This window comes from Accipiter gentilis, chromosome Z (assembly GCF_929443795.1).
Source record: "Accipiter gentilis chromosome Z, bAccGen1.1, whole genome shotgun sequence".
Classification (NCBI taxonomy): domain Eukaryota; kingdom Metazoa; phylum Chordata; class Aves; order Accipitriformes; family Accipitridae; genus Astur; species Astur gentilis.
In genome coordinates, this window is record NC_064919.1 from 64,171,873 (window position 1) to 64,186,986 (window position 15,114).

General features: G+C 37.8%; 1 protein-coding gene across 3 annotated transcripts in view; it reads right to left on the bottom strand.

Moving 5' to 3' along the window:
- The window catches only part of MAST4 (microtubule associated serine/threonine kinase family member 4), a 312,156-nt gene that overhangs the window by 224,057 nt on the left and 72,985 nt on the right, over nt 1–15,114 (bottom strand). For all 3 annotated transcript variants that reach the window (XM_049796540.1, XM_049796539.1, XM_049796541.1), the window contains exon 3: nt 6,892–7,013. In XM_049796540.1, coding sequence (XP_049652497.1) covers nt 6,892–7,013 — 122 coding nt within the window. The remainder of the gene's footprint in view (nt 1–6,891; nt 7,014–15,114) is intronic.

Genomic DNA, 15,114 nt, shown 5'->3' on the forward strand with positions numbered 1-15,114 from the left:
ATCACTCCCTTGTTTCTCATGTGGGTAATTTTAGGAACATGAAAGTTCATGGCCTCACTTTTGTAACACTTTCCACTTTTTCCACTTTTTGCTTTTTAAGGGATATTGGCAACATAATTCTAGATGACATTTCAAGATAACCATCACTACCACCACACACACACAGAGAACTCAGATATCACAGCAGACAAGCAGAATAAGCCCTTATTCAGTCACTTACATACCATCAGAAACTTCAGTTCTAGGGATGAAGCACTACATTTAACCTAGCTTATTGATCTCAACTGTGCAGGTTCTGCAGACCAAATTAAAACCTAAAAGAATAAGGCATGTTCAGCTGACAGCACAGGCTAAGTAAGGTAATTTTAACAGCCCTAGCTTCTTCATTATCTAGAAGTAGAAACTGGTCCTAGTGAGCCTCTTCTCTGTTTGGGGAAAGTGTCTCATGAGGGAGGAAGATCATTATATAGGATGCCTGGAAAATAGGAGCATGGTGTTGATGTGCAAAATAGGGATGTATTGCTAGCTCCTACACACATTTGATCTCTACTGGTTTTGTACCATTAACAGAATACAGAAGAGGATTATATCTACATTCAGTCCTAACAAACTGTGCAAAGTACTTAGAGTAACATCTCCTTTCGGTTCCAGAATATGCTTAAACGCATCCTGTCAGCTGGAAGCTAACTGAAGCTGATGGGAGGAGACCTACTTCACCACAAAGTGGGTGTGTTTGTCAGCTGGAAGCTAACTGAAGCTGATGGAGGAGACCTACTTCACCACAAAGTGGTGTGTTTGGAAGATAAGTTGGATATGCTTGCAAGACATTTTAACCTAAGTCAGTCTTCTACGAGAGATTATTTTTTTACCTACTTTTCTGATTATTCTTTAACTAATGATACTCTGCAGCATGAGATGTATTCTCAATTCTGAGAAATCGAAAGCTCTCTATGGGAGGAGAGTTAACCCTGGCCATCTCCACTTCTGTATTTCATCCACCAAGAACGCACAAGAAAAAGCATCTAAATTAATAAAACCATTAATTTTAATCAGACAATTTAGGAAAGGAGTCAAACATCTGGAACTCTGTCAAGCAACTGAATCTACAAATGTGTCTTCAATCCAAATGTGCAGTGACTATTTTAAAAACAATGATATAGACAAATAGAGATATATCTATATTGTGAAACAGAGCGGCCAGTCATCAACTTCTTGCATCAGTCTGTCAGAAAATGTAACAGTTTCATGGCTCTAGACCGGGTCTACTCCAGCCTTTTGCTGTGTACAAGTATAAAGGAGTGCTTATGAAGATGGATGTTAATTTCCCTCCCTCTACTACTAAATTAGAACTAACTACTTAATTAAAACTGCAATTAAGAATTTGTTAGAAGGCAAATACAGACAAAGAAATATGAATGCAAATACATATTCATGGATAACGAGTTACTGAAATAAAATACATAAGGGAGAACAACTCTCTAGTCTTAAAAGCTAGAAGCAATCAAAGCATGGAAAACCTGCTACCATTACTTGGCAATTGTAGCATTTCATAGGAATAAATACTTTACATTTTAAAAAGATTCTCAGCTATTAGTCTTGGATATTGAACTGATTTTAAATCAAACAAGAACATGGCATTCAAATTTATACAATGGCTTAGCATTCAAATAATCTCCTCAGTTCAGACTCAGTATTTCTGAAATGTAGCTGTTTGAAGGAGATTTGAGAGACAGGCCCAAGATTAGGTATTTAGGCAATTTCTATTGTATCTTCTTTGTGTTTCTCACAAGTGCCATCCTTGTACATGCTCATTAACTTACAGATTATTAAACAGTTGCTCATGGACACAACCAACAATCTTAGGCATCGAAGACCTAAATTCCTGGACAAAAAGAGCTAAAATGTAAAGCAACCCAAGTTTCAGACTCTTGCTCTCTAATAAGTTTATTGAAAAATAAATTCAGCTATGCCTGATACTCATTAGATAAAACTGAATACAGGCAATTAATGATTTGAAAATTCCCTATAATTCTAAAATAAAACATTTAAATAAAGGCCTTTTTTTAAATTATGTTGTTTGCCCAAGCACAACTGATACTGTCATTCACTTATCTAACCAATTAGTGTTTCTAAAGAATGAGTTTTATTTGTTTGCAATCATTTATTATCTAAGCTATAATTTTGTAGCTTCTCAGGCATCAAATGGCTGTCTTGCATCTGGGGAATAAAACACACAAAGGGTGTTGGTGTGCTGTTTGAATACATGCAATTACTAGTAGTTACATTCTAATTAGTATAATTAGTTTTGAAACAGTTCTCATAATAACTGTCAACATTATGTCAATTTAGCTGAAGTTAATGGCATATTTAACAAAGAAACACTTACTCATTTTCAATATTATACTATTTAAAAGAAAGGAGGAGGCAAAGCCCTTTCTGAAGTAAAACTGCTTTTCCTAGATACTGAACATTTCTTATTTTGTTTCCTTTCAGCAATCCATCTTCTAAAACAGCACTTTATATAATTACCACCCTCCAGCTTCCATAAGACCAGTCTTACAAATTAACACTGATAAAGTGGCAATAAAACGCAAGTATATCAAAGTACAGATGCTTACAAAGTCAATCTTCCATTGTTTTGAGGAAGGCAACAGTATTTTGGCAGTTGGTGAGGAGGAGAAATTGGGGGGGGGGGAATCAAGAGATAAATCTTGAAAAAACTAGAGAGTTAAAGAGTATGCTAAAAAGTAGCAAATGCTTCTATAGTCATACCTAGACAAAACATGCCTGCACTGCTTACTAGGGAAGGGTACAAGCCATTCATAAAGGCCAGTCTTACCCTTTTTCCAGTTTTGATACATTACTAGATACTATTCAGTAGTAGTCAAAGATGTTCCATTACTAAGCCAAATAAAAATTTAGTCATTTCACTGACATCTTACAAGTTTCCAAGAGGAAACAACATGTCTTTCAGAGTTTGCTTTACTTCACACCATCAATGTCCATCTTCTACAACAGAAAGGAACAGCCAACCTATGCTCGGTACTTGCCATAAAACTGAAGTTACACAATCAGTCTTGACTCAATTTAAAAGCCAAGTGTATTACAATGTACATGTTTCATTTGAGGATCTTGTTTACAGTGTATTTTTATTAGGTGGGTATTTCAAAGAGCAAGTTACCATTCAGTGGTCATGAAATACGTGGTCTTAAAAAGGTCTCTGGACTGTGAGAAGTCTTTGCTGTGTTTTTTTAATTTATATAAAACAGATAAACAAAATGAAAGACTTCATGCTCCTTAAAGTAGGAGATTACTTTTTTATTAAAAATCACAAACAAAAAAACAGGAGTTTGGTATTAATCCATGGTGAAGAAAAAGCAAATCTACATAAGTTTTAGCCAATTAATTTGGACAAATTTCTTTCATCTACACATTTACCATCATGTATCATAAAGGCACCTTATGTTCAAGTTTCTACTGTTTTTATCTAAGCAGCTATCCATAAAAAGTTAAAATCAGGAACCTTATTCAAATCCACGCCACTGAGACAAAGTATCTTTCTGCCAATAAATAGTAAGTAATTGCTCAGACATTTTCAGACTCATTATCATCATTTTAAGCACATCAGCTCATAACAATGAAATACGAACAAAAATGGCTTTATTTCAGTTTATTTTGAACTATTTTCCCAAAATTCTACTAGCAGTAATAGAAATGGACAAAACAAAACAGTAACTAGTAATGGTATTTGTAAACACTTATGGAGTGGCAGCAGGGCTAGGAGAGAATAAGACAATTAATCCCAAGTGTTGGATGCTGAATGAGGCAGCAACTCCAAGTTTAACTGTCAAATCACTTCAGCAGAAAAGAAGCACTTTCAGGGGCTGATTCATACTACCCTGAAATAAATGCCTGACATCAGGCAAGATGACTGTCAGCCTATAGGGCAAGGAGAGTCCAATAAGCTAGCTCTACTGCAGTTTCCCTACACTTCTGCAAAAATCAGCACTGAGACGCACACTCCAAATTGTCTTCCAGGAGCATGTATTGCTCTCCACTGACGATGCAGAGGAAGAGACTGACCAGACCAACACATGACCTTCGAGAACATCCTAAAGCAGGACTGCTCCACACCTCAGCTTCACCTTTCTATTTAGTGTTGAAGACATTCTCTATTATATTCTTAATGTTTCTAAGTCCACATTAATTCTCTCCAGACTCCCATTGTCTGTGTGACCACCACAGAATCTGTCTGTTCTGGACGGCTCAATGTGCTCCTGTCAGAAGTAGAAGAGTAACAAGACTATCACTTAGCTACCTCTGAATTAAAAGCCCCCAGCAAATCCAATACGCTGCCCATTCACCTGAAATCAGCCTTCCCCATACACATTTTTACCCACTTAAATGGTTCTATACAGAAACTCTATTTTTAATTTATAGTTCAACTGCCTATATTACAGGAGTGAATCATGCATAGCTATTGAACTCAATCTAAAGCAACACCTGCAGCCCATTTTTAATCAATATTCCATAACTCACTTAATCTATAATTTTCCACAGAAAGAATTTACATCTGTGACACAGTAAGTAGTCTAGGGAAGTTTTTACAAATTATCGACAGAAAAAGGGAAAAGTAAGTCTTTCATACCCCATTTGCAATTCCACTAAACACTGCTATGTATCTTTGAGCTGTTCACTTGTCATTCTTGTCTATACTGGCACATAATCAATGATCACAGTCAGGTCCACATCAGCTGGGTATCAATCCAGCGAGAATGATCAGTCCTAGTAGAGGAACTCATAACAGACTAATAATTTTCCAGATGAGTGAGACATTACATTTAAAATCACTTCAACTCAGACTGTCAACAGCTATATGGAAATTCTTTATACAATCTCTTCTACGTAAGATCAAACTCTTTCCTAGATATAATTAAAAGCTCCCATTACTATGACATAACAATAGGCCTCCCAAACTCAACTCTGTCAAAGCACAGAACCAAGACCAAAAAAAGGGGGAGGAAGGGGAGTGACCCCTAACATACGGCTCCTATTAAGCAAAGACCAGACTCTTTCAGAAGTCTAACAGTAAAGTATTATCAAAAGGAGGCTTGAGAAAAGCTCTGCCTATGTGACAATGTAACATTCAACTCCTTAGGAGGCAAGTCTGATCGGCAGTTCCAGCTAAGAAATATATAAGAAATACATAATTCTGAGGCACCTGCATCTCCACCCCAAGCACGAGCTGCTCTGACCTGCATAGAAGGCTCTCGCCTGCTTTTGCACCAGCATGAAAGAAGCTGCAGTCAGGCACAGATAAAAGATGTGGAGAGACAGGAAGGAAGAAGTCTGTGGCAGACAAATATGCCATAAAACTAGACAAGTGATGAGTGAAAGGCCCTTAAGGAAGCATGGCTCACTGAATTTTTCATTAGCGTATTGTTTTATGACCATTTAAAATACTTTTTGTCAAAATGCTCCTGAATCTTCCTCTTCCTATAGTTTAAGCATTACACCAAAACCAAAGCATATTGTTGCTAGTAGCATGACACCTAATACTTGTGCAAACAGAAACAGAGAATCGAATAGCAACACAGTACTTTTTGAATTTAGATAATTAGAATAAATGCATTTTTAAGTCCCCATTACAGAAAACAAGGAAAAAATATACAGTTTTGATGTGATTTAAATTGATTTCTGACCACTCATCTACTTTCCTTTAAATCTCAACTATACATTACCCAAATACTTCCCTCACAGTAAGCTATGTTTCTCCTAACAAACTAGAAAATAAAGTTACACAGGTTGATACTTAGTTCCCTGGAAAATATTAGGGCTCAAAGCACAGAACTTCCAAAAGAATCAAGTGTTTGTAGTAAGCATAGAGTCCAATAAACCACATCTCCCCCAAAGAGCCACAAACAATTAACAACACCACTAAGCAGAAATAATGATTACATTTTTAAGTACAGATTTTATGCACTTGAAGTGAAATACTATTTCAGATAGATTCATGGAGAAGCCAGCCATCTACATACCAATACAACATGAAAAACTGGCATGGTGTTATCTGTTCAGCATTGTCTGATCATAGCCTCCTTTAACCTGAACATTGTGTAAAAACAAAAGCAAGTTTCCCCTAGAAAGTAGACATGGATCAGCAAAGTTTTAATAACCAACCAGAAGGCAGAGGGGGAAGGGGGAAACATTAATAAAGCTTTTCTGCTTTTTTATACAACATGAAATATATTCATTAAAGTAATTCTTTGAAGAAAAGTATAGGCTAGTGTATGGGGTCCTGCATTAAATTTCAACACTTCTTAAGAACTTAATATACAGAAGCACAAAGCAGCATAATGGATGCTTGAAAACAAAAAGCTGGAAGTTCAAGTGTATGAGGCACTTATCACTTCCTCATCACTTTATCCAAAAGACTTAAGCTCATGCTTCATAAACCCATGTTCTCCTGAGGACAGAGTCCTGTAGAAAGTGGAAACAAAGACACTGACAAAAAAGAATGCTCACAAGAAAGGACAGTTACTTTCTATTGCCGTCTTAAAAAGCATGCCGTTTGGTTTTGGGTTTTTTTTGGGTGAGGGGAAAGAAACCATTTAAATGCAAACAGCTATACTAATGCAACATTCAGCTCAGAGTTTATGCAAAATCCAGGAGCCCAATTCAGAGTTACTGCTACCATAAACATTATTCAGCTGCACTCAACATAATAAGTAAAGTTGTATGAAGGAATGAAGGCATTAGGTGCTTCAAAAATTCAGCCTAAGGATGAAAGGTTGATGTGGAAATAGTTTGATCCCCATCCCCCCCACCAATAGACATAGAGTTGCAATAGATTTTTTCTGTAAGCTCCTAGCTTTGAAAAAAATTACTCACCAAACTAGCAGTAAGTGAAGGTGCTGACTGCCCAAGTGCTTGGTAGCGCATGCGAACAAGATTAGAGGTTTCTGCAGGTTGCCATAGCTGCTGTCCAGTTGCACTGGGAAGCAGATACTTGCCTGTCAAGTTAAGAAAAAGTGCATTAAGACATTAGATGTTGCAGATGAGGCAATGCAATGGACAGAGTTTACTGTAAGATAACACTCTTACCATTCTAAAACATTTGATTCTTTACTATAGCCCTGACCAGAAGGGATTCCATCAGAACAGAATTCCTGCTATTCACTTGCTAGCCCTTCACATCACTGTTCCACAAGCTACACTTCTCTTAGGCAAATTAATTTTTGCCATGTTGTCACAACTGTACCTTTTTCCTACCTAGAAACACAATTAATGCAACAACAGATGCAAACATCCAGAATGGTGGGTCTGAACCAAAGACACCTAAATTCTGAAGGCTAGCAAAAAAATAAAAATAAAAATAAAAAAATAAAAAAAAAATACGCTGCTATCTACGCCTTGAAGGAATAAGGTTCTGAAGTACAAAGTGAGGTTTATTGGAATAAGGCACTTACTATGTGGATAAAAATTACACCACCCTGCGAGTAGAGACTACGCTGCTTCTGTTCCAAAATTCCTTATAATCTATCTAATAGGTATCACTCAATCTCCAAGAAAGTATCCGTACCCAGCATCACAAGTAAGAGGAGATCACCAAGGCGCAGGCCAGCCATTCCTCAGGAGCGCTCACATCAGGCTCTCACGGAGCAGTTGATATACCCCTCCTTGGTGGTTGATCTGCTCACCACCCAGCAGTGTCATTTTGCTGTGGCCAGGCAAACTCTGGCCCAGTGCAACAGAAGGTCAGACCCCCCATCAAAGCACTGACACTTGGTCTGGATCGTCTCCCCATAGGTACTAATTAGGCAGAAAGCATTGCTGGCTCAGGAAGACCCTGAGCGGCAAACCAGCAGCAGGGAGAATACTCGGGGAATTATAGTAAGAGGACTAGCATGTAATGATACGGTTCCTTTTTGCTTACTTTCAGCCACTGTCAAGAAACAGGACAAGAGGCTATATATTGGTCTTAGCAAATACATCCACCTTAAGTTCTTAGTTATCTCTGAAAACTATGCAAAAGTGAGACAATCACACTAATAAAACAACTGACTTCTCTTAGAAGACCAACAAGCTGATGCAAGGCCACAATTCAAAAGTTGGGTTTTTTTAAATCAAATCTGGGTTCAAAAATACAATGCAAGATTTTCATTGAGCAGCTCAAGTGAAAAGCATCTTCCAAACCACACTTCCTAAACATTTGTTTCCTGAAATTACTAATTCCCACCTCATTAATCTCATCACCTCAGAGAACTATGGAGTGGGTATGTACACGACCACTGACACAGGATTTGCACCCTGGTAGGTGGGCACTGGTTTGCCAGAAAATCAAAGGCCCCAGTTTCATAACCTTATTTTTAACAGCAGATCCACAGAGAGTTGCTGAGATCTCTGGAAACTGTCTTTGGAGCTAGAAAGCTCCCAAGCAGCAGCACAGCATAGTCTTTTTAATGCTTCCCAATTAGTCTTCAAAATGTGCTATTGTTCTTTGTTACACTGGTAAAGCGGAACCCATAGACATTTTTCACCCAATTTGCTAACAGCTTGCCTGAGACTAGAAGTAAAATGTACAACAAAAATGTACAACAAAGCTGTGGTTTCTTGCCCAATTACCTAGGATAACAATTTTCCAGAACTGGAAAAACTGAATTAATTTCCCATCTGCTCTCTCTGCCTGTTTCTATCAAATTCTGGTTACCTTTTTACATAGGCTCCCACCACCCTCAACAGAAAGGATGCCATAAAAACCTTGAGGCATTGATTGCAACATCCACACCTTTGATATTCCATTGATGTCAATCCTGGAATATACCAGTGACATATGCAGTCAGTTACAACTTTTATCTATCACCTCAAAAGGTTAATTCCTTCTCATCTAGGCAGGAAAAAGATAATTAAAAAGTGAGTGGAAAAAACTAAGTTATACGTACCTTGCATTTAAACAGGTATGTTCTATTTCTTTAATGCCTTCCACATCAAAAGAGGTCTAAGCATTTTCTTTACTTTCTTTTTTACTCAACTCCTGATAGTCAATGGAAATATGAGGTTCTTGGGGTGAAACCAGGCATTTCCTAGTGCTGGATCCCCTGACTAGAAACATCTCTCCAGGCTAGAATGCAGACTACAAACACTGTAATGAAACTCTGCAAGAAGGCTCCTAAAATTCCAGCCAAGTCAAGACAGCTCCGAACAAGACATCACATCACTGATGTAACACCAATAAAATGCTTTGGCAACACCTATTTTGTTAAGTAGGCACACATTACACAAATCCCCCTTAGAAACTCTGTATTAACCTACTCTAGAAGCTATCAGGAAAGTTACATTAAATAATTTGCAACTTGATCACTGTAGCATACTCCTAATGCATTTTATCATCATAGGACTCAATACTTGGAAAGCAATAGCTTCCCTCTGATCTTCAGAACAAAGAAGAATACAAGCAAGAAATAGATCTGTTTTAATAATGCTTGTTTCTAAAACTGGGGAAGAGCATCACACTCTGGTTAACCAATGCACTTCCTAGTAGGGGTTTGAAACTAGTCTCAAAATCCATTGTCAGACACTAGGCCTTTCCCAGACTGCACAAATTTTCATTTCAGATGAATTCCACTGAGCTTCCCAAGAAAAAAAATGGAAAGCAATCATTTGTATTTTGTCCACAAATTAATCTAGTTTTGTTTAGGTTTGAATCCCAAGCCAAAAATGTTTAAATAACAAGTCAATGAAGTCTAGCAGGAGAAAGGCATATGAGAAATAAGTGCTATTATTAATGCTTATACTTACTTTTTGTTTCAGATGGGAGCCAGACCCAAAAACATGGACAGCTAATATTGTGATTCCTATTCATGTCAGTGACGCAGCAGAGTAGAGCACTCTGTACCTTACCATGTGCAGGGCTATGCTAACACAGAACATCTCTAATAGCTACCTTTTTTCTTTGTCTATTACAGGCATCTGTATTTTACTGTCTTTATCTTGCTCAAACATCTAAAAGAAAGTCTATGATGTTTTGGTACAGAGGCTAGAGGAGAGGCAATCTTACTCTTTATGACAACAAAATCTTGTACTAAGCCCTTCCTTCAACTGTAAGATTTTGCCTGACTGACAAGAAAGCAGAGTAGATCAACTCAGCATCAGGGCCAGTGTCTGCACTGTAAGAATTCACTTAATACTCCATTATTTCTCTTGCATGATTAACCTCTAGAAATATTTAAAATAACATTGGAGGGCCTGTGGAGCAGCTAATTAGGCATTTGATACTATCATAATTGCCAGTGAAATCATGAGCATGTGTGATGGCTGGAATGATCTCTCCTCCCATCTTTAACCCAAACAAGAGACTTGAGGGCACCCCAGATTTCACAACATACTGAAAAAAAGGCAAAGCACAGCAGACTGCCTAGAATTCCAGTTCTTCTTTTCATAGCACATCCATATATGCTTGTAAACACAGAAATGGCATATAATAAATATGCTTTCTAGAGAAGCAAAAATAGCCCTGGCTTATGCAAAAAGATGGTAACAGAGAATCTCATCTGTGAATAGCACTAACCTTTATACAGAGAGATACTACCAGGAGATTAGTAGTTACCAACAAGAATGCCAACTGCAACAAAATATCCAGAAAATAACAACTGTACTTTTAATACTATGCTTACTAAAATTAGAAAAGTTGGACATACTTTACAGGAATGCAATGAGGCTTTTATATTTCCAAAAGCAAATGGAACATCAACATTTCTTATAGAAAAAAATTTCTTCCAAAACTCATTCCGCTTTCTTTGAGGCATTAGGGTGCCACTGTGTTAAACCACGACACAACAGAACAGTCCCTGCCCACAATGAGTTAGTCAGCAACTCTCCCTGGATTCCTCCATTTAAAAAAAAAATTCAATAATCCTCTCAGACTACCCTCTCCTCCTTTTTCTTGCCACTATAGTAGTACTACATTTTTTCCTGCTACAGTTTCATTAATAATTGTATGCATTTTCCCCTTTTACATTTTCTTTAAAAACCCTTTGAATTTACACATATCCACACTTTCCCTCACTGTTAAGTGATTTAAGTAGCAGCATTACACATAAAACTTGAGCCAAAATGCATTATTGATTTTCACACTGCATTCATTTCTGCCTTCAAGTTTAATGCTCCAAGCAGCTACTTTCCTTCTTGAGTGAACTGACTTGTGGGAGACAGAGAGGAGAAGACTTCACCTCAACTCCACCTCATCCCTTCCACCTTAATTCGACATTTTGGCGGTGTTCTGATGATAGAGATGAGTCATCTACTGATACAGGTCCCCTACAGCTGTCCCATTCAGTCCCAAGATGGCCTTTCACTTCCTCCCATTGCCTTCTGCGGAGGCTTTGCTGGCATCTCCGCTACCCCTCCTGTGCCTGAAACCATGAAGACACCCTAAAGTCACCACACTGTTTGTAACCAATGGCACCTCTTCCCTCATCTGAATGCAATCCTTGTTAGTCCACCACATTTTTTAAAACACATTTCAATGAAAGTTGATTTAAGTTGATTACATAATGGTAACATCTTAGCATTGTTTAATGGCATTACATAATCGTTGCTTGTCATCAGGAGTTCAGTGTCATTTTCCCTTTGAACTTGCCTCTCGTATCTCTAGCTTCCTTTATAATGGGTATTTGTAGAAGGTCCAAACAGAATCTTTGTTACTTCTTACTTCTATTGCATCCCGTGTGTGCATACTTGTGTGCCTTACTTTAAGGCCAAAAGAGCCTATAAAAACACATACACTTCCTCAAAGATCAGTCACAGAATATGGACTTTGCTTTATTCCAGTTAGAAAAATCTTTCCTACTGCTAAAGCATTGCTCTCCTTCCTCTCTTCATCTCAAATCCATATCCCAATGGCATGGCTGAGAATTACTAAGTGAGCTCAAATATGGTGTCTATAAATCTTCCATTTTCAGTTATAATTTAGAAATTACTTGTCTCAAATCTTCAGCAATCTCGCATTTTAACAACTGTGTATGATAGAGGAAACCTTTTGGCATCCAAGTAAGTTTTTGCCTTTACAAAAGTACTTAGGACAGTGTAGATTGCACTGCTTGAAAGTCTGTTTTGCAATTAGTCAAAATGTAAAGCTAAACCAGAGGAAGCATCTTGAAAGTTTTGATGGAGATATTAATGAAAATATTAAAAGCAGTTCTCCATTACACAACTGCAAATGGAAGACAGGTATGTACTTTGCTATGGACACAATTAGTCCAAAGTAGAAGTTGTGCATATGATTACAGTGTACTACAGACTGAACTGAAACATCAATGTGTTCATGTTAACTGCTGTGAAATAGCAGCCTTCAAAATAGCCTCTTGCCATCCTGACGTCTTTAAGGCAAGGGCCAAGAAATACTTATTTCACTTAATTGTTTTGATAAATCAATTATACATATTTATGACAGAAGTGCAGATTATTTAAAAAACAATTCAGAAAGGTAGATTCTTGTCCCTTACTACTTTGAAGTAAAACAATATCTTATCTCAAGAACTGACTTCTGTGGTCAAGACAGATTCACCAAGCACAGTTTCAAGTGGGTTGCTCACTCCACACCTCTCTTTGGGGAGCCTTAGGAGTGTGAACTACCTTAGGGGAACAGGAACAAGCCATGGTGGCAGACAAAACTGCACCCTACTGCAGATCGCTCTGGGTCCTAGAAATGCACTGAAAGAAAACACAGTTGGGTACTTCTCTCTCTTCCTACTCCTTATGCTTTTCTCCCAAAAAACAGACAGAACAGTTCATTGACAGGTCTCTGCAAATGGAGGAAAGACTGAAGCCACCCCACTGCCAACCTTGTTTCCCCAGCAGCAGTGGCAGCCCCAGCACATCACAGAGCAGCCAGGGCAACGCACAAACAGGCTGAGCAGTGGGAGCAGTGGGAAGTGGAAACCAAAGCTAGAGGCAACATACCATCACTTTCAATCCCACAGATATGTGAAGCCTCACTACAGCTTCAGAAACCTGCCAGGTGAAAGGCTAACAGCCTCCCACATTAGTATTTTCCCATCAGGTTAGGGCACTCTGCTTTATTGCTTCAAATTTAACTGTTGCAGACAGCCCAGCTGTAGTAAGTGATGTGGACACTGTAAATTTTAGTGTCTATTCTCATATCAGTGTAGGGAGGAATTAAAGCCTGTAATTCCCATTAGCAATAATTGGAAAGTAGAATAGTGGATGGATTTAAAGCCATCATTAGGAAACTTTTCAATATTTTGCCTTACTTTACTGTAGCTGCATTGACACACTTTACCCAAATTTCAAATGACTACCAGCAGGCAAAAAAGAGTTACTATTTTATTCATGTCTCACTTATTGCCCACAACTTAAGAAAATTAGCCCATTTTGCATATTACTCAGCTGCATGGGGTTGAAGTTAATAGACATTGCCAATATCCCAGTCTGATGCAAGAGATGAAATTTTTCTTTCAACCAATCTGTCCACTAAACATAACATTATTCAGTCAAGCCTACAATTACAACTGACTCAACTATAATTTCTTCTGTACTGTACCAGAAGCCCTTGTAAGAAACCCTTATACACTCATTATAGATTTTTCACTTTTTGATGCACTACAAAATCTCCTTAAAATGCTCTATCTTGGTTTCACTTTCTAAAATTAAATGAAAAAGTGGTATCTGGTCATGCATGAAAAATGCGGCCCAACAAAGGCAAAATTTTGGGGTGAGATTATGATCTTAAAAAAAAGCAATAGATCTGTCTTAAAATTTCATCAATATGAAAGGAAAATGACACATCCAGTTTTGGACAAGAAAGTAGTAGGATGCAGGTCTAAATCTGTGTCCAAAATATATATAAAAAAATACAAATCAAGCCTCCATTAACTACAAAGGGATTCAGAATCAAGACTGTTTATAAGTCCATTACCAAGAGTAAGTTGTCACATACAGTTACCTTTCCTCCCAGAAAGAAATATAATTTCCATGCTTTGAACAAATTTCTGTCACTGAAAGACACTTATAAGACAATACAGAATTTTGCTCATCTGGAAATTACTCAAAGTTCCTCTGCTAACAGATACTCACTGAATTTACATTTCTATTTTGATGATTTGCAATCTATTACTGAAGTGCTGTGACAGCAACAAAATATTTGAAAGGCATTTGGGATCACCAACAAATCTCTCTAGTTTTATTTAGATTTGGGGGTGAGGGCAGTGTTTGGGTTTGGGATTTTGTTTGGCTGGACTTTTTTGGTTTGTGGTTTGTTCGGGTTTGGGGGGTTTGTTTTGTTTTTTTAAGTTTTCCATACCAAAAATGTCTACCGCAATAGCAGTGTTAGCCAACCAGTGACACCGATATCTGTATGACAAAAAAACCCTACAGCCTGAAATTATCATTTACACCTCTACTTCCCCACCTCCAAATTCTATTGAAATACAACTCAAAATAATTAGTTGGAGATATCTTATCAGTGAGCTCAGAGATGGGCACATTCTGCTGCTTCCTTTTCTTTATCTTACTAACAAATAGAGCCTTTTTCCCATACTTCTAACATGTAGCTCCAAAACTTACAGACTGCCAGTCCGTTCTACAACACAACCCTAATACACAGATATTCCTGCTTCCCTTTCACCCTTTTTTCCAGTTTACACCCGTTCTAGAAAAATTTGAAGGTCCAGTTCTGAAAATCTGATAGTAGGAGAAAGAACAGGAATTTAAGGTTCAGGCTGAATGCATGATGATACCAAAAGCACACTAAATGGGACAACATCTCAGCAATGATGAGACAGTTGTTGCTCCTTTTGATAAACAGACAATTTTGCTAAAATAAGAATCCTGCACACCAAGAGCTCAGAGATAGCTCTTATCTGCAACTTTAAATACCGGCAGACTTGCAAGCAAGTTGTACCTAGAATACACATGCTCTAATTTTAAGAACTTGAGAAAATTCACCGTTGCTCAGTTCAACCCCCATGTGAACAGCTCCTTCAGCCCAGCTGCCTATATTCTTGGCTCCCAACTCTCTACCATGTCAACATTTGGGTTTTTTGCTACCTACTTCATAGAAATGATGATTAGATACAAAATAAACATCTTCCATTG